Genomic DNA, 20049 nt, shown 5'->3' on the forward strand with positions numbered 1-20049 from the left:
TAGGTCTTGATTTCAGTAAATCAATTGTAAAATATGGAATAAAATTTAAGACAATTAAATTTGACATTGCATGTCTCTTTTATGATATTACAGTACTGTTAAAATTTTAAGTGTACTAATCATATTGCAGTTATGTTCTTTTTAAAAGCCCTTTTATATTTTAGATATATATTCATAATTCCAGAAAGCTTAATCTTATATATTTATCAATAAAATAATATGATGTCTGGAATTTACTTCAAAAGAATCCAAAGGGCTGGAAAGAGGGCTATATATTAATCATTGTTTAGCTAATTTATATAGGTGTGTTCGTTAACCAACTTATTTAAGATATGTTTGAATACAGAGATTGGGTATTCCAAGTGAGTTAACTTAAAGTATTTCTGACCTCCTGCCTCATCACTGAAATCATTAAAGACTGAAGACAACTACTCACAGAAAGAAACATAGAACAAAGTTATAAAAAAGTAGTTATGGAAGTACAATGTCGGCGCACACGTAAAAACTCCACTGAGAAAAGAAAGAACTTCCAATGCCTAAAATCGGGGTAGGAAGCAATGGTCAACCCTGAGACTCCTTAACTGTTACTGAATGCCAAGTGGGCAATTTAGTAAAGAAAAAATACCTGATCTGGGAGTTAGACGACTAACAACGCCGAGCTTTGTAATTTCGAACTCACTTAACTTGTGTAGGTTTTGGAGTACGAAAACACGGGAAATTAAATAAAAAATAACAGTAACAATAATAATTGCGTTGTGTGTACATATGTTATTCTATTTAAACTTGGGCGACTGACATAAACTTTTTAGAGGACTACTTAATGAGGTAGGCATCAACACATGGTCTCATTTCTCATACGAGGTGATTGAGGTTCGAGGCGAATAACCTGTTTAAAGTCATATACTGGAACGACTTGGTCCAACCAATATTCCAGGTTTATCTAACAAGAAAGAATGCTTTGAACACTCCAACGCACTGAACTATATCCGAGAGAAGCTTGTGGGGGCTAGATGTGAAATTCTGGAGAACTTAAAACCGTTTCCACAGACCTACAATTTTTCATCGCTCTACACATCTCGGTCTCACCGGGAAAAAAACAAAACCAAACCAAACAGCCCTTCACTCACCATTAGGAAGCCGGTGCTCTCAGCTGGGACCTCCTGCCCCAGCTCCCCAAAGCCTCTATCCGCCAAGCCCCGAGCCTTCTCGAATCTCTCAGTCCGTGATCTTCAAACTACACCTCCCATAAAGCCGTGCGAGGACACCGGCCCCTCGCCGGAAGTTTGAGAGGCTCCATCCGGCGCCGGGGAGAGCGAGCGTGGGGGTTTCCTGGATCCTCGAGTACAGCCTGCATTCTTCTATTCTGGTCACCTGTGGGTTAGTAGCAGCAGCGGCGAGTTAGTCGGCCCAGTGCCGCTTCTGGAGCTGGTAACCAGTTCTCTGTGCTCTCGGGTCTCCACGCTGTCGGGCCCTTCCCTGCTGGGTGGTGTGGCGCAGCCTCGCGCTTGGACTTGCAGCCCAGGCGCCGGGGACTGGGCTGGGGGCTCAGCCGATCCAGCGCAGTCTTTGAGGTGGGGAAAAAGAAGTGCTGCTTCATGTGTGCTTTCACGTTTTTAAATAAAAGTAATCTCACAGTAGTGCCAAGGGAATAAACTCTCAAGGTATTTGACTGTTTGGAGACATTGGAGAGACCGTGCAATGGGTGGCGCTTGGTTGGTTAGATGGCCCTCTTGAACGCCCAAGAAATAATTGTCGGTGACTTAAGTGACAAAGCTGTATTTGAGGTCTGCCCTGTCTCTTGAGCCATGTGACCTTGGACCAGTCAGGGGCACCGGGGTACACATCAGTAAAAATGGATGTTCGTTTGGCTAAATCTAAGACTCTTTAAACTCAAGATTCTTTAAAATGACTTCTCAGGATAGTCCGTGTTCTTGGACAGCAAGGGCAGCATTTAGCTAACTGAATCACCTCATCCTGCCTTCAAATCCTTACCTTCAGGAGAACCTGACAATGAGAAGTGAAAAAGTAAATCAAACAGTAGAGGTGGACTTTAGACTGTGTGCTCTTCTGGAATGAGTAATGGTTCTATTTCTAGATGGCTTTTCTGCTGAGAAAGCTAAGGGAGAAAGTGCATTTTCCACTTCTTTTCACCTGAGACTACTGTATGCATAAGCATTGCGCTGGGGGTAGCGAATGGAACTATATTTTTGGAGGCCAGTTTTGCAGTCAACCTGCACTGAGTGGGCTGTGGAGAAGGTAAGGAAGTGACCATGACTTAAATATTGCCTGAAGTAAACCTAACTGAAGAACCTGTATGAGATGATTTTAAGGAAAAGGCAACTTTAAAGGGAGACCATACATGAGTCAGTATACAGCAGTGCAAAATAAAGTCCTGAAAAGTTGTAGCTTTCGTTATTCATAATGTTTTTAAAGCATTTAGGAATCTTAATATGAAGAGAATGGTGAAGTAAATTCTAGAGTAAATCAAAAGAAATAAAAAATTGTTTTCTAATCTAGAAGTCACTCCTACTTTAAGTTGTATACAGAATTTCAATATTTTGTTTCTATTCCTGTGAGTAGTTTTGACCTATTTATAGGTAGCAGAAAGATATAAATAGGTAAGGTAAACAGTCACAAAGCCCACTTTTTTCTTTTTATATTGTCATGCTATTCCTACTACACAACTGATCAACAAAATTGCAGTGTCAGAACCCTAGAGACAACTGCTGTCAAAAATTATGGATTATAACCTTTCTTTCTCTTTAGCCTCAATACCTTATGCTCAGAATGGTAGAAACCTAGTTAGAATCCCAAATCTTTTCTTAATAGAATTTCATAGAAAAAAAAAAACATACCTTACAGAAAGTACTTTGAGAAGTTTATAGACAACTGAAATATGAACCATTTCCACCCACACAAACACAAAAGCTCAGTTTGTGCCCTACCACATTCAGTCCACAATTAGGCAACATTTATTAAAAGGTATGGAACCAATTATTTTCTTTTTTACTGAAATAACAGTAACAAAGCAGACAAAGTTAATGGTTTTAAAAGCTTCTGTGATTCAAGTATAGTCAAAGTGACCAATAGAACAGTGTCCAATAATAGGTCCAAAATATATGGTCATCTCATTTGTGAAAAGGATAATACTGCAATGTAATGGGACAAAGATACTGAATTCAAGAAAGATGCTGAGGCAAATGGATTATCTATTGGGATAAAATGTATCGTGACCCCTACCTCACACCATGAGCAAAAATCATTCCCTGATGGATTAGCAGAATTAACTATGCAAGGTAAAGCAATAAATTTTTTTCATGTGAAACGTAGCTTTTTGAATAGGATCATAATTTCCCTGAGAGGACAGATCTGTTTCTAGTACCACAGATTCTAAGAATACTACTTGGCATCTGCTGAAAACATCTGTCTTTATTTCTGTCTGCTTGCTTTAACTCCGCTCATGCCCTGATCCATATTGAAGTCCCTCTGGTTTGCCTGAAATACACGTTCCTCTTTGTAATGTCTGTTACCTTATTCCCCCTCCCAATGATGTCACCCCCTTCAACTGTATTCCACCGAAGTTCTTTATACATTATTTTATACATCCCCCATGTTGAATTATATTTAAAATTCTCAACTGATAACAGTTTTGAAATTATGCTGTGATGACAGTTGACTACTAGTTACCTTTTTAAGAGTATATTGTTTTAGAAACCATAACTAATATTCTAATTATATCAGCACCCTGATAATGGTCAATCATTGATACAAGAAAGCAATTGCAAATGAGTTTTTTTTCCTATTTTCCTATTTTAAGGAAGAAATGTCTTCTGTAAAAAGAAGTCCAAACCAAGAAATTACATCCCAATTTCACTGTTCAGCTGCAGAAGGAGATATTGCCAGGTTAACAGTAATGCTCAGTCATTCTCCATCTCTTCTCAATGAAACTTCTGAAAATGGCTGGACTGCTTTAATGTATGCTGCAAGGAATGGGCACCCAGATGTTGTCCAGTTTCTGCTTGAGAAAGGGTAAACATTTTAGGCTGTACCACCTGAAGGAGTGTCTGGTTTAATTTCTGGTTTACGTATTTTCTTTTAAATTTTTCTTATAGCCATATTTATAACATTGGGCTTGTAAATAACTCATTGAACAGTCTTGTTATATAATAGCATAATTTCTAATTAAAAATTTTTAACTTTTTTTAATTGGGAAATTAACTCTTCATACTTAACAGCAAAGAAATTGAGTTAAATTAATTTTTTTCTCCCAAATAGAATGTGTAAATCTACCCACTATGACTATAGAAAACTCCTTGTAAAAATTTAATATCTCATTATAGCACACAAAACGTATGCTTTTTTAATTTTATAAATAATCTTCCAGAAATTTTAAATATCTGCTGTCTCTAACTTTTAATCATTTATGATTGTCTCTTTTACCTTTCCATTAGTATATTATGTGCTAAAACAAAAAGAAATATATGCAATTATTAAATAGAGGGGCTATCACGTACATCTGGAAATATTGTAATAAATACTGAAGAAAATGTTTCTTTACTTTTTTGCTTCCATCCATAGGTGCGACAGATCCATTATCAATAAATCAAGGCAGACTGCACTGGATATTGCTAAATTTTGGGGTTATAAGCATATAGCTAATTTACTAGCTAATGCTAAAGGTGGGAAGAAGCCTTGGTTCCTAACCAGTGAAATGGAAGAATGTGAAAATTATTTTAGCAAGACACTACTGGACCGGAAAAGTGAAAAAAGAAATAATTCTGACTGGCTGTTAGCAAAAGAAAGCCATCCAGCCACAGTTTATATCCTTTTCTCAGATTTAAATCCCTTGGTTACTCTAGGTGGCAATGAAGAAAGTTTCCAACAGCCGGAAGTCAGGCTTTGTCAGCTGAACTACACAGATATAAAGGATTATTTGGCTCAGCCTGAGAAGATCACCTTGATTTTCCTTGGAGTAGAACTTGAAATGAAAAAAGAGTTATTTAATTATGCTGGGGAAGTCTCACAAGAAAAAGATGCAGAAAAAGATGCGTTGGTTGCCTGGTTTGCTTTAGGTATAGATCCTGTTGCTGCTGAAGAATTTAAGCAAAGACATGAAAATTGCTATTTTCTTCATCCTCCAATGCCAGCTCTTCTGCAATTGAAAGAAAAAGAAGCTGGTAAGAAGTGAACACTGTTTACTTGTATTGGTAATAATCTGATTTTTGGTACTGGATTGAAATTGCATGTATCCACAATTTCTAGGAAGCACACTCTTTCCAGGAAGCAATGAAATTAGGCTGTCTTCATTAGAAACTTCCTAAAGTTCTCACCCTAGAGGACTACTCTCCCGAGTGGTTACAGCAGTTTTAATCAGCCAGGATTAGTTTCCCCAGAATTAACCCTAATGCATACTGGTTTCACTTGATTTTTTAGTGAATGATTATTGAGTGCCTGCTGTACACTGAGCATAATGGCAAAGACCTTGACTGTTTTGCTTTGCTGTCTGTTGCTTGCTATGCCAGTTCATGTGGGGTCATATATATCATGGTAAGAATGAGGGATTTTATTCTAAATTCCATTTAAATGTTATAACCTGGCCTAGGTTTAAAAAAAAAAAAAAAAACCTCACTCTGGCTGCTTTGTAGATCATGAACTGTAGATAATTAAGTGTGGAAGTCAGGAGTCCTATTAATAGGGGACTGGAGATTACAGTAGCCCAGGTAAGAGATTGCAGTGGCTTGGATTAGTGGAGTAGAGAGAAAGGGAGAGTTTGCGATATTCAGGAGGTAGAACTGATAGGGCTTGAACAGTAGGTTGAGACTTATAAGTGAGAAAGAGATGCTGGTAACCTAGACTACGTCTGAGTTGTTAAGATGATAATAGGGGAGATGGAGGAAAAGTGGTACATTCAAGATATATTTTGGAGAGCAAATCAGCGGTACTTGCTAATGGAGTGGGTATGGGGTATATAATAATGAAAGAAAAGATCAAGAATGACTGCTAAGTTTGAGACTTTAGTAATTTGGTAGATAGTAGTACTCTTTCTTGATAAAATAATATAGAATGATGGGTAGAGTGAGGGAAGCAGGACAGACTTGAAGTAAATCAAGATTTTCACTTTGGGCATGTTAACTTTCAGAGAAGGGAAATAGAATCTGGAACTAAGGAGAGGAACTGGAATATACCTGTATGGCAGTCATCAACACAAAGGTGGTATTTAAATCCCAGGAAATTTCTGAGATTACTTAGAGAGTTGAGAGCAAGCAAAACAAAGAACCTGAATCCCCCTAAATTTAGAGGTCAGATAGGAGAGGAGCCATCAAAGATGATGTTGACAGTGCGGCCATAAGGTAAGAAAACAGGAGAATGTGCTCATGGAAACCAAGAGAGCAAAGTATTTCTTGGCGTTAGTAGTCAAATATATTGAATGCTGCTGAGAATTTGAGTAAGATGACAAAGATTTTTTTTTTTTTAAGAATCTTTGGTTTGATAACATGAAGCTGTTGATGAATTTGATGAGAGGAGTGTCAGTGGAATAGAAGGTATATTACAGTAGACTGATGAGTTAATGAGAGGTGAGGAAGGGGTCACTTCTCAATGTCCACATTCTCTTAGGCGATCTGGTAGGCTCTTCCAGAGACTTCTTAGCACTCATCCCAAAATCTGGGGTGGTATGTTTTATTCCCCACATCTGTGGAAAAAACACAACACTTTTAAAAAGAAAATATCCTTTCTTTGAAGCTGTATATATAATTTTAAGATCAAAAGGATCTTTAAAAAAAAGCTAGTAAGGAAACTGAGGCTGTTTTACTCAGCTGCTTTGTAACCTTACATAGATACTTAACCTCTGTCTGCCTCAGTTTCCTCCTCCCAAAAATGAGGATAATAATAGTACCTACATTATAGTGTTGCTCTAAACATTAAATAAGATAATGTATGTAAAGATCTTTGCCAGGTGCTTGACACATAGTAAGTACTCAATAAATGTTAGCTTTTTTTTTTTTTTTTTCCCCCCCCGCTATGTGGGCCTCTCACTGTTGTGGCCTCTCCCGTTGCGGAGCACAGGCTCCAGACGCACAGGCTCAGCGGCCATGGCTCACGGGCCCAGCCGCTCCACGGCATGTGGGATCTTCCCGGACCGGGGCACGAACCCCTGTCCCCTGCATCAGCAGGCGGACTCTCAACCACTGCACCACTAGGGAAGCCCAAGTGTTAGCTTTTTGTATTGTGATGATACTGAAATACTGCGATACCTTGAGGTAAATTACATAATACATGGTAACAGAGCAGGCAGATATTTAATGTTGCCTATGGTTCACTGAATGTCAGTGTTACATTTGTTTTTATTTATGGTTTATTAGTTGCATTTTTCCTAGTTTAAAATGTTGTTATTGCTGTTTCTGATTGTTTTGTTTATTCCAAAATCCTTAGACCGAATAATCTATTTTAGGAGAGAGGTTTTGTCAGGCATTTGAAATGTAGCATTTCTACGCTTATTGCCCCAATTCTAGTATTTTTGGTCAGGCCATATTAATTCTTTTTTGAAGTATCAGGGTAAAGGCTGTAGACAAAGTGTACATATTCTAAGATTTATTCTATTAGGCATTTTTGTCATAAACAAAGTTAATCACAAAAGTTGTAAACACAATATTTTTAAAAAATTATTCTGTGTAGTTTCTAGTTGTAAACAGAGTATGTTCCATAGTGACACAGTCCAGTATTGTCTTAGTCCCAAGGAAAGTAGAGATGGGTACCTACAGTTTCCTAGTAATATTGTCTTTATGGCCCAAATCTAAGTTAAGAACTGTCTTTGTAGTGTATTTTTATAAAAGTCACTATTGTAAAGTCACTATTTGTAAAGTCACTATACGCTAGAGTCATGCATATCCAAAATTTACAAATCACCTATAGTAAATGCCGAAACTAATACAGTGTATACAGATGTTAGTACCTCTATCTTTTTTAAATAAATTTATTTATTTTATTTACTTATTTTTGGCTGCATTGGGTCTTCGTTGCAGCGCGCGGACTTTCTCTAGTTGCGGCAAGCGGGGGCTACTCTTCATTGCAGTGCACGTGATTCTTATTGCAGTGGCTTTTCTTGTTGGAGAGCATGGGCTCTAGGTGCGCAAGTTGCAGTAGTTGTGGCATGCGGGCTCAGTAGTTGTGGCTTGCGGGCTCTAGAGCGCAGGCTCAGTAGTTGTAGTGCACAGGCTTAGTTGCTCTGCGGCATGTGGGATCTTCCTGGACCAGGGATCGAACCCATGTCCCCTGCATTAGCAGGCAGATTCTTAACAACTGAGCCACCGGGGAAGTCCCAGTATATCTATCTTATATGAGAGTTATATGAGAGACAATATTTTATTAGTCCAAATTAAAGGTAAATCTAATTTTCATTTGTCATCTGTAGAATTAAATCTTTTACTTTAAAAGAAAGATACAGATCATAAAAATAGGAATAATAAAACCCTTGAGCACACAGCTATTCAGAAAATACAGTGTACATCTTTATTATGACCTAAGAATATTTTACTTCTATATTAATTTGTTTACAGTTTGTCACAGAAGTAAAACTTCTCTTGCTTCTCTCGTAGGGGTTGTAGCTCAAGCAAGATCTGTCCTCGCCTGGCACAGTCGATATAAGTTCTGCCCAACCTGTGGAAGTGCAACTAAAATTGAAGAAGGTGGCTATAAAAGAGTATGCTTAAAAGAAGACTGTCCTAGCCTCCATGGTGTTCACAATACATCATATCCAAGAGTTGGTAAGCCTTTTCTTTTACAGTGAAACCTCAGCCATCTGGAAATCTTAGGGAATAAGGCATTCTGGAAAGACAAGATTTTGAGTTGCTGAGGGGCTTACCTTTTTATTGAAAGCATGTTTAATTTAACTATTAAGACTATAATTATTAAAGTATTGCATACTTTGATGACTTTTACTACCCTTCTTAACCCTGGGTTAATCAGCATGAATTTCATGCATTGAGATACATGATTTCAAAATACCTGCTTGTGGCATCACCAAAGCAGTAGAGCCTGGAGCTAGCTTCTCATTACTGCTGGTGTCTGCCTGTACTTTCTCTCCTCCTAATTGGTGCTTTGAGTTGGCTGTGGAATTAGAAATCTGATAACCCAGCCCTTTAAAGTTGTGTGAAAAAAGGATAGACTCAGCAACACCTGAGGAGGTCTCCTGGGAGTAAAGTGCATGGTGCATTAGTGACATATATGTTTGCTGCTTAGGAGCCTTTTACATTTGATTACCGGTTCTCAGTTGTGATTACAGGAGATGCATGTTTTTATTATCCTACTAGACAGTGACTTTACACAGTGAGTCTAAATTATTTTTTCCTGTCATTCATACATCTGATTTTTTTTTTTAAACAGATCCAGTAGTAATCATGCAAGTTATTCATCCAGATGGGACCAAATGTCTTTTAGGCAGGCAGAAAAGATTTCCTCCAGGCATGTTTACCTGCCTTGCTGGATTTATTGAACCTGGTAAGCCTTTTCTTAATAATTTTTATAGTAATTTTCATTTAACTTATAATTTCTAAATAAAAAGTTTGGACAGCATTTGAGAAGTAAGTTCCATAAAGGCAAGGACTTTGTTTTATTTATTGCTCTATCCTAAACCTTTAGAGCATATGCCTGATATGTTATAGTAGTTCAGTAAATATTTGCGGAATAAATGAATTAATATATCTAATTAACACGTTTAATCTCAACTTCCAATATTAATCTACATTGATAGATAATAATAGTACTAAACATATGTAGTGCCACACTTTCCTGAAGGCTTTCTTTGTATTCAATCATGTGATCCTCATACAAAGTTATAAAGTAGGTGGTATTTCAGCAGTTTTACAGATGGGGCACTAAGGTACAGGGGCTGAATAACTTGCCCAGGATCAAACAGCTAGTAAGTGATAGGGCAGGGATTCAAACCTGGGCAGTTTGGCTCTGAGTCCATGCTGTTAATTTCTATGCTGCCTCTAAGTAGCTCTAGGTCATTTTTTTTAACTGCTGTATAGCCTTCCATTTATGAATATTCTGCAATTCATTTATCCAATTCTGCTGTTGGACATTTAGTTTATTTCAAAGCTTTTACTATTACAAACAACACTGCAGTGAATAATCTTGAACTACTCCTTGTACACATTTGCAAGGAGTGGTATAAGCCTCCATAGGGTGTATATCTGAGAGTAGAATTGCTAGCTCATAGAATATGAGCATCTTAATCTTTTCCACATATTGCCAAGTTGTTTTCTGAAGTGTTCCTACCAATTTACACTCCCTCTGGAAGTACATGAAATGTCTATTATTCCTCATCTTCACCAGGTTAGGAATATCAAGATTTTTATTTGCCATTCTGATGGTTATGAAATGGTTATGTCATTGTCGTTTTAATTTTTATTTCCCTGCTGATGGAGCATCTTTTTTCAGATATGTATTAGGCATCCAGTTTCTTTTTCCCTGAATTTTACATTTTTAGCTTCTTTGCCTATTTTTGTTTTGGTTGTTGATCTTTTTTTCTTACTGATTTTAGGGGTTTTTAAATATGTGTTGTATGCTAATCTTTAGTTTGGTCTTACAAATATTTTATGCTAGTCTATGAGTTATCTTTTCACTAATTTTATGAATATAAATTAATTTTAATATAGGAAATTTACCAATCTATTTGAAATAGAAAGCTGTATTTAAATAGCAAACTATTTCTAAACTTTCAGATAAATTTAACTTAGAAAGTATTCCCTTTATTCTAATTCTCAGTTTCAACAAATCAGAAATATAAATTACATTTATAGGCATTACTTTATTATAGCTGGGTCAACAATTATATAGAGAAAAATAATCATTTGGTAAGAGAAAAATAATGAGTTTCATTGTATGCTGTTTTTAAAATTGTAGTTTTTAACTCTTTGGAAAAGAGTTATCTGCAATAATTGTTTGACAACATAAAAAAATGTTTCGAGATTTTAGTGAGGAAAAGGTTAGCTACATAAACAACATAATATATAAAGTGTTTGCATAGTGTTTAGCCAACAGTAAGTAGGTGCTGGATAGTCGTAGATGTTATAATTTTTAAAATATAACAAGTTTAGACCTTTATGAAATGAAAAGTTTCTTGGCATTTTGATTCTGTAGGTAGTCATATAAGAAATAATGTTTCTTGGGCTTCCCTGGTGGCGCAGTGGTTGAGAGTCTGCCTGCCGATGCAGGGGACACGGGTTCGTGCCCCGGTCTGGGAAGATCCCACATGCCGCGGAGCGGCTGGGCCCGTGAGCCATGGCCGCTGAGCCTGCACGTCTGGACCCCGTGCTCCGCAACGGGAGAGGCCACAACAGTGAGAGGCCCGAGTACCGCCAAAAAAAAGAAATAATGTTTCTTGAATTCCAATCTCGTTTTAGGCTTCTGCTTTCTGATTCTTTGAATTGGGTTTCTGTCCAAAGTGTTTTCCAAATGTTTGAACCATTTGGAGCACAAAATGTCCAGGGTATGTTCATCAGCTACTTGTTCTTTTGCCCCATTTGGTTAGGGGAGACAATAGAAGATGCTGTTCGGAGAGAAGTAGAAGAAGAAAGTGGAGTCAAAGTTGGCCGTGTTCAGTATGTCTCTTGTCAACCATGGCCTATGCCCTCCTCCTTAATGATTGGTTGCTTAGCTGTGGCAGTGTCTAAAGAAATTAAAGTTGACAAGAATGAAATAGAGGATGCCCGCTGGTTCACTAGAGAACAGGTGAAGTTCAATTTAATTTCCTTCTTCTATTGATTCTCTGACTCTGTTGGTTTGGGCATGTAGCAAGGATACATGTTTTCAACAAGTTGAATGAATGGCTATGGCCCCCTCATCATTCTTGGATTACAATGTAATTGATGTGTCCACTGTTAACTCCTTCTGTGAGATTCTTCTAGTAATGATGACTGTGCCGTTTTCTCATTTCAAATGCCATTCCTTGAGATAATGATACCTTTCAGTGGCCTTAAAATGGGTGAACATTATTTCAGAGATGAGAAGCAGGAATATTATTATTAGACATATTTTAGTTTGTAGCATTAAAGCAAGTAACTCAAAAAATATCAGTAAAAATGCATATAAGTTTTGAAAAGTTCTTGTTCATTTTAAATGTACTTGACAAGACTGACGAAACTGTATAACAGATACACTCACAGAACTTTTTAAAACTCATCCTTAAGTAATACAATGAAAGATAAATTACTTGTCTGTGTTTTGTATAACCCAATGTCTTTGTATAGAAAACAGATGGATACTCCACAGTAGTGAAGACCTGAAATCCTTAGTGACTTCGCTTACACAAAATTAATTTTATATTATGCTCAACCTCAAAAAAAGTAGAAATTAGATTTTTTTTCCAGAATTTTATAAAACGATAAAAGGGAATTTTTTCCAAAAGTTGATTTTCACTTTGAAAATAAATGTGTAGCATATACTTTGCTTTTTCATAACCTTATTTTCATCAGGAAAAATGTCTTTCTGGAATATTTTAAAAATTGAATCACTGACTCAATGAAGCAACTAAAACTAGTGTACTAAATTTTGCATGTTGAATATAGATGTTATTTCTCCTGTTGTTATTCACTGTAAAAGTCATTACATTTTAGTTGAATTGTATAAGCATAGAAATAGTATTTAAGTATGACAGACAGTTTTAAAATCCTAATACGTTTTATTATGGTGTATTTTAGGTTGTGGATGTTCTGACCAAAGGGAAGCAGCAGGCATTCTTTGTGCCACCAAGCCGAGCTATTGCACATCAACTAATCAAACACTGGATTGGAATGAACCCCAATCTCTAAATCAAATAACTAAACTTTGACTATGTCTAATTGATTTCTTTTTTTTTTAAGTCAAAATTAAATTTTATTTCACACTGATAGAAACCATGAAAAAGATTTACATTTTCCCACATTACAGCACAACATTTCAACAGAATATTTCTTGCCATAAATTAGATCTTGCTGATATGTGTGAAACAATAGTTTATATTCTTAAAGATAAAAGCAAAATGACTTAGTAAATGATTGTTTAAAAACTGTAAATCCAGACATAAACATATGGCTTCATTATTAACATCCTATACTGTCCATACAAAATCGTTTCCATCATCAAGTAGCACCCATTTATAAAGCATTCCTAACAGTGTTCTAGTCAGTTGGGATAAGCAGAAAAATTAACAACAGTTCAGAAATATCAAGCGTACATTTTTGCTACATATTAACCTGGGTGGTAACTACACCATAAAAATCTATTTAAAATCAAATAATTGCTACTTTTATGTTTGCACAAAAACTAACCTAAAAAGATCCTCTCTAAGGGCTTCCCTGGTGGCACAGTGGTTGAGAGTCTGCCTGCCGATGCAGGGGACACGGGTTCGTGCCCTGGTCCGGGAAGATCTCACATGCCGCAGAGCGGAGTGCTCCGCAACGGGAGAGGCCACAGCAGGGAGAGGCCCGTGTACCGCAAAAAAAAAAAAAAAAAAAAGATCCTCTCTGACTACAGTGAAAATTTCAAATAAGTCCATTGGCAGATAAAAGTAAAGCAGATTCTTTGAATGGGATTGTTCATTTCCTAGAGCAGTCGGTTTCAAACCTATGTGCAAAATAAGTAAACTAAAACTCTGTGCTACGAGGAGAATCATCTTAGAGCAAATCATCTTAGAAATGACAGTTTGTAAGATCAGTCTTAAATATTTCAAAACATACTAGAACATGACCTAATTATTCTTCCAGATAATTACAGAAGAATACTACCACAGAATTATTCTCGTTACCTGGACTGAAGATTCTAGTAACTCTGCAGGCCTAAACTGCAGACAAAGGTCCAGTTTAAGAAGTAGTGCAGAAACTTTGAAGGGATGTCTGGTTTCTTTCTACAAGTATAAATACATTTTCAATGCCATCATGTCTGTGATTCAGAATGTCAAATTACGGCATGTATTGACAGCAGATGTTTATGGCAAGTAGGCAATATTTGGTCTGTTATGAAGGATAAAAAAGAAAGAACGTATTTCATTTCTAGAGAGGAAAAAGAATATTAAATAGAAATTATATTCAGGAAAGAAAAACCTGGTCCCCAAAATAAAAGGGCCATGACACTTAGAAGCATTATCCCTATAATTAGGAATAATGTAATAACACATTCTTACTATGTATTATAATCATTAAGCACATATGAACACATATATAAAAATGCAGATACTGCACGGTGACAAATTTGGGAATAAGTCCAGAGTCGAAGTCACAGCATGCATAACCTGTCTTAACTGCTCATTTATACCTGAACAAGTTTTCATTAAGCATACTAATAATTTTCAAGTGATGTAATAAAAAATTTGGTTGCAGTATTTTATTATTTTGCTGAATTACATTTGGGAGAAAGAAGCTAGCTGCTTCACCTATTTTAATACTAGTATATTCTGGATCATACTATAGAAACTTAACAGATCATAAATTTCCCACGAGGAGATTCATTTAGTCTGTGTCATTGGTGTGTATTTGCAAAACATTTTAACACTGCGAACATCAGAGGTTTCAAGATCAGGCACAGGAAAAAGCTTATACTCTATGATGATGCTGGTGTGCACTTCTCCACAAGGTCTCTTAGTGACGTCAATCAATGGGAGGTAGGAGTTTATCAATGAACTGCTTAATATCCATCATTTCCTGTTGACATGAACCGTGCATCATGCCTCCAGAGGTTTTGAAGGTTACATTGGCTGGATTTACCAAGGTTTTCAGCCTTTCAGCAGTGGAGAACCAAACACTAGGGGAACTAAAGGATCCAAATCTCCATGGCACTGAAGAATAGAAATGTCTCTATTCACGCCACTGATAAGACCCTGTGGAAAGGAAGCTCGCAGCGGCAGCCAGCAGCTGAGAGCGGTGACGCCGGCCGGCTTCTGCTGTGTGGTCAGTGCCATGTACAGAGATAAAGCTCCTCCTTGAGAAAATCCTCCCAAAATAATTCTGTTAGAAGGAATGCCATTCTTCACCTCTTGCTCTATCAAAGATTTTACACTTTCTGCTGCTTAATTCCTGTGAATCTGGTGAAAGCCCAATAAATGTCAAACCAAGTAGGCATGGCCACGTTCATATTTAATGTTACAGACATAACCGGTCCCGTGTCTCCCAATCCTTGAAGGAAAATCACCGCAGCGGAGGCCTTCCGGACGGCGGGCACGATGGCGGGCAGCGGGGTCGACGTGTTATTGCCGCACAGGCACCGGCTCGACCCACCGCGCGTCCGAAGCGGAAAGCGGTGCGATCGCCGCATCCCGCCAGCGCACGGGCGCACGCTCAGGCGCGTGCGCGCCCACGCGGCGCCGCACCGCCCTCAGACCCCGCCCTAATTGATTTCTAATTCCATTTATTCCTCAAGTGAGATTAGAAATGTTTAATGCGCTTTAGGACGTCACAACACAAATATCATACTGGGTTTTCGAAATATTTTCGAAATGTACCTTCCATCTTAACGATAAAATTCATATTTTTAAAAATTATAACATTTCCGCAGATTTTGTTAAATCTGAGTCAGCATTCTCTGAACTTTCTGGGGTGGGGGGAGTTGTGCTCCACAGTTTTATCTCACAAAACCGTATTTCTAATAAGAGAAATCATGTAAAGAAGTATGTGCTGAAAATGCAAATAAACCTAAATTTCAGCACCTCTTGTAAGCATAAGACCATTCACTAAAGGTCTTTTTTGAGAAATGAGACAAAACATTTTTAATGAATTTTGAGCTTGATTTTTAATACTTTCGTTATCATGAAGTCCTTTTGGTTGTCAGTAGCTGATTTTTGCTCATCTTCCCATTGTAGTCCACTTTTTCTCCTGGTTCCATTGTTCTAACAGTGGCACTGTTACAGTGTTACTACTAGTCTGTTTTGATCAGTGTTAAGAATTTTCTATTTTAACAACTCTATTAGTGAGCACTATACCACGCCCTCAGGGAAAGAGAACTTCAGTGAGAGAATACCATTGTGTCTGGGACCCCCTTCTTAAACATAAAATTAATTAACATATCTATTTGTTAGCTCTACTCAAAGTTGTTCTTAAGACAAATCAGGAGTCTCTGCTTTTTTCAGTGAAATTAAACATATCTACAAGGAATTCTTTTCAAGGTCAAATATTAAATAAAATCCCAGATAGATTTACATATTTAATAAAAACACTGGCTTATGTCATTTTGTGATAAGGGAATGTATCTTCATTAGGGGAAAATTATATAATCATTACTAATAACATTTATTAAACTCAAATACAACATCTTGGTTTTGGCCGTATTTCAACACATTCTAAGAAACGTTTATTTAATAAGCATATCTTAGAACTGAAACAGTAAGATTTTAGAGAAAGTAAACTGTAGCATTTCACAATTTTGCAACATAAAACTGTCATATTTTATAAGGATGTTTTGAAATTGTTTTAAAAGGTACTTTATAAATGTATAAATTTATATAATTCGGCTCTTTACTATTCTATGTTGGAACTGGAAAAGAACTTAAAGACAATATTTGTAGTTCACTGCCTTTTTTTTATAGATAAGGAAAAGGAAATCCTGAAAGATGAATTTAATTAATTTATCCGTTAAAGGTGAATTAATTAATTAATTGGTGAAAGTCACACAATTACAACCACTTACAATTGTTAATACAATTCATTATAATTAACTTAATTACAACAGTCTGTACTGTATAACCCAGTGCAGGATTCTCCCTCTAATAGGAAGTAAAAACTATTACTCAAAGTATATGTGGGGTGATAAGAAGAATAACTTTAATTTACCAAATCCTGTTAATTAAAATTTAGGTACTAAAATTCATTTAAATAATACCTTTCTCAAACAAAACTTTATTTTACTAATGAACAATGATTTTCTTAGTAATTGATGAAAATATTGATATCAGAACTTTAGACAAAATTAAGACTTACATAAGACATTTAGATACATAATAAAATTTGACTGTGGAGTAACTAAGCCTGTGTGCCACAACTACTGAGCCTGCACTCTAGAGCCCACGAGTCACAACTACTGAAGCCCACGTGCCTAGAGCCCGTGCTCTGCAATAAGAGAAGCCACCACAATGAGAAGCCTGTGCAGCACAACAAAGAGTAGCCCCCGCTCGCCGCAACTAGAGAAAGCCCATGCACAATGAAGACCCAACGCAGCCAAAAATTTAAAAAAAAAAAGATCTGAAGGGACAAAAGGCCTTAAGGAGGGAAATAGAAAGGCTTCTGGGAGAAACTGACTGAAGTTCAGATCGTTAGGTATGTAAACCAGAAAAACATACATATCAGACAGTAAATAGGATTGCTGCAAATAGAAGAATTTGGGGCATTCCAATTTAGATCTAGAATTTCGCCATATTCATCTTTTGGTTGTATTATTTAAATATCTTCTGAGTGCACTTTTGAGACTAAAGTATTGAAATGCCAGAAAATATTTAGTATGAAGAATATAAAGCCTTAGTTTTAATTCAGGAAGCATTATCCCAGATACAGGTAATCTGAAAGTTCCTTACATTGAAATTTTAGGGAAGAGTTAATACACATTTCTTGGATATATGGAACCATTAACAGAAAGGAAATAGTCTAATGCCCTTCAAAGGTTTCTGAACTACAACTGGTGGTTATACTGAATGGGGTCTGATCTTTTATAGCTCAAAGACAGCCTGTGATAGGAACAATCTTAGACATATGGTATATTAACATGTGATAGCTAAATTTCTTTCCACCTGAATTTTCTATGTAATTTGTACTATGACACAAGGACCTACTGCATAGCACAGGGAACTCTGCTCAATATCATGTAACAACCTAAATGGGAAAAGAATTTGAAAAACAGATACATGTATACGTATAAGTGAATCACTTTGCTGTACACCTGAAACTATACAACATTGTTAATCAACTATACTCCTATATAAAAATAGTTTAAAAAATAAAGTAACTATGCAACAGTTAAAAAAAACATTTGAACTACATAAGTATACAGAAAATGATGTGCCTTGACTATTACAAAGTATAATGACTCGAGGTTCAGTTTTACACCAAATGTACTTTTAATACTTACAGATTCTAAGATTACATCATAAAATTCCAGGTTTTCATAGTGTTAGGATAGCCAAGTAAAACATAAAATATCAACAGAATGTGATTATAAATTTAGTTTTGGATATTTAATCCTGTACTCAGGGAAAATCAGCATCTAAGTAAATTATTGTTTTAATAATTATTAAACTGCTAACCTCTGAGAGGTGGATAACCACTCGCAGATAGAAGGAATAGCCAAGAAATGTTAGAGGTTCAAGTGCAATGATTGTATTCTAGTGAAAATGAAGGTAACAATACATTAAAATATTTATTTGTTTATTTTCTACTTTGTGTGTTATGTGTGGTTTTTTAATATGTTTTGATAAATGTTTTCTGAAAAATGGAAAAAGCCAAATTTCAGTCATCCTCCTGTTTAGAATTAAAGATGTGTAAATAAAAAATACAAAAACCTATTTAAAAGTTGCCATATTTGGAAGCCTTAAATTTTTTATTTAAATATTTTAAATCTTTCTAATCTTATAGTTTGGGGTCACATATATTTGTGTACATACATACACACACATATACGTTTTATATATATACACACACACAGACTTAATATATACACAAAAATATATAATATAGTTCAATAATTTTTTATCTTCAGATTTAAAGTTATATATCTATCCTAACATCTATTTTTATTACTTGTCTAATATTACCAGTGTTTGCATTTTTAATTTTGTTGGAAAAATGATTAAGTAACTTTTTCAAAGATAAGGTTAGGGACATAGACGAAGACAGAAAAGAATGGAGCAACAGAGGATGAGACCATGAGATAGAAGGAGAAAAGATAAGTTTGTTAATAAGCCAAATAAACTTGATTAAATCTTGTAAACAACAGTAGACATCTAGTCCTAGAACTGTGTTACTAATGTGAATATAGCAAAATACTAGGTGAGACTGTTCTATAAAACAAATCTATTAATTATTTACAATAAACTGTCCACAATGCAAATTTTATTAGGGGTGAGAACCAGTTACTAGGTTCTGAGTGTGTGTGTGTGTACACGCACGTGCGAGCTCGTGAACTGGGAGTGATGGGTGATGAGTAAAATTTATGTGCTACACTTAAAAGGGCCAATTTTCTCTTAGCAGAAAAATGTCTAGGACAAAGTAATCCAAAGTGCAAAATTAGGAATGTCTGTCTACAAATGTAAAAGATCTGGGTCTTGAGGCAAACCAGAAGCACTTGCAAAGGGGTTAGAAAGGGAAGGCAGAAGATGTTGACTTCAGTGCGGATGAGAGGGGTGCTTGATAAGGGGGCCAAATGCTTGGGAGCTTTGACACCACAGGGACGGAGGAGAGGCACAGAGACATGGTGTATTTTGAGGAGACAGGAATAATACTGTTGCCAAGAGCCTGCATCTTCAAAAAGAATCTCATCGGTCAGGAGAGAACTGGAAAGGACTTGCTTGTGAAAATAAACTTAGTACTGAAAATGATTTTTTTTCCTACCTTGTCCTTTTTCTTCCCAGGACACTTAGTTAGAATTCAAAACACCTTCTGAAAGGGGGTGTGCAGTTTATTATTATATACAATAGATTTTTCAAATAATTCCATTTATTTGCCCAAAGTAGAAATGGTCAAAAGGAAAGTTATTTGAGTAATAAGATGGCATGAGAAAAATGGGTAGTCAGCAGCCTGAATTCTTTTATATGGGAAAATCTTTTCAACTGTATAATAAACGCTTGGTAATGTTGATTGGGCTAACAGGCAAATACTATTTTCACTGAAGGATATCCACATATAATTGTACTAACTGGTGGAAGTAGCACTTTTAACTTACGTTTATTCCTTCAAGGATACATTTCTTTTATTGCTAAGCAGACAGCATCATACACTGGACAACAGATATTTCTCCTTTTCACAATTCCCATTATAATGATGCTCTACAGAATAGTGGGGTGGCTTTGGAATTTTAAAACAGACCTTAAGTTTT

At 36.3% G+C, this 20049-nt stretch overlaps 1 protein-coding gene and 1 pseudogene across 6 annotated transcripts; one reads left to right on the plus strand and one right to left on the minus strand.

Moving 5' to 3' along the window:
• Positions 1–1297: 1297 nt before the first annotated feature.
• Positions 1298–13321, plus strand: NUDT12 (nudix hydrolase 12). Of its 5 annotated transcripts, none has more exons than XM_082835664.1 (7): positions 1298–1377; positions 3818–4029; positions 4579–5177; positions 8595–8762; positions 9382–9495; positions 11534–11733; positions 12702–13321. In XM_082835664.1, the coding sequence occupies exons 2-7, from the start codon at positions 3824–3826 to the stop codon at positions 12810–12812; spliced, it is 1398 nt and encodes a 465-aa protein (XP_082691790.1). In that variant the 5' UTR covers positions 1298–1377; positions 3818–3823; the 3' UTR covers positions 12813–13321. The 5 variants fall into 5 exon arrangements, with proteins under 5 accessions (XP_082691790.1, XP_082691789.1, XP_082691792.1 ...); XM_082835663.1 differs by having other exon boundaries at positions 1324–1428; XM_082835666.1 differs by lacking the exon at positions 1298–1377 and adding an exon at positions 1401–1571.
• Positions 13322–13486: 165 nt separating this feature from the next.
• LOC309959506 (acyl-protein thioesterase 1-like) lies at positions 13487–15222 on the minus strand (annotated as a pseudogene). Its single transcript has one exon. The product of its transcript is annotated as an acyl-protein thioesterase 1-like (transcript).
• Between the last annotated feature and the right edge of the window lie 4827 nt (positions 15223–20049).

Source organism: Leucopleurus acutus (assembly GCF_964270905.1).
Source record: "Leucopleurus acutus genome assembly, chromosome: 3".
In the NCBI taxonomy this organism is placed as follows: domain Eukaryota; kingdom Metazoa; phylum Chordata; class Mammalia; order Artiodactyla; family Delphinidae; genus Leucopleurus; species Leucopleurus acutus.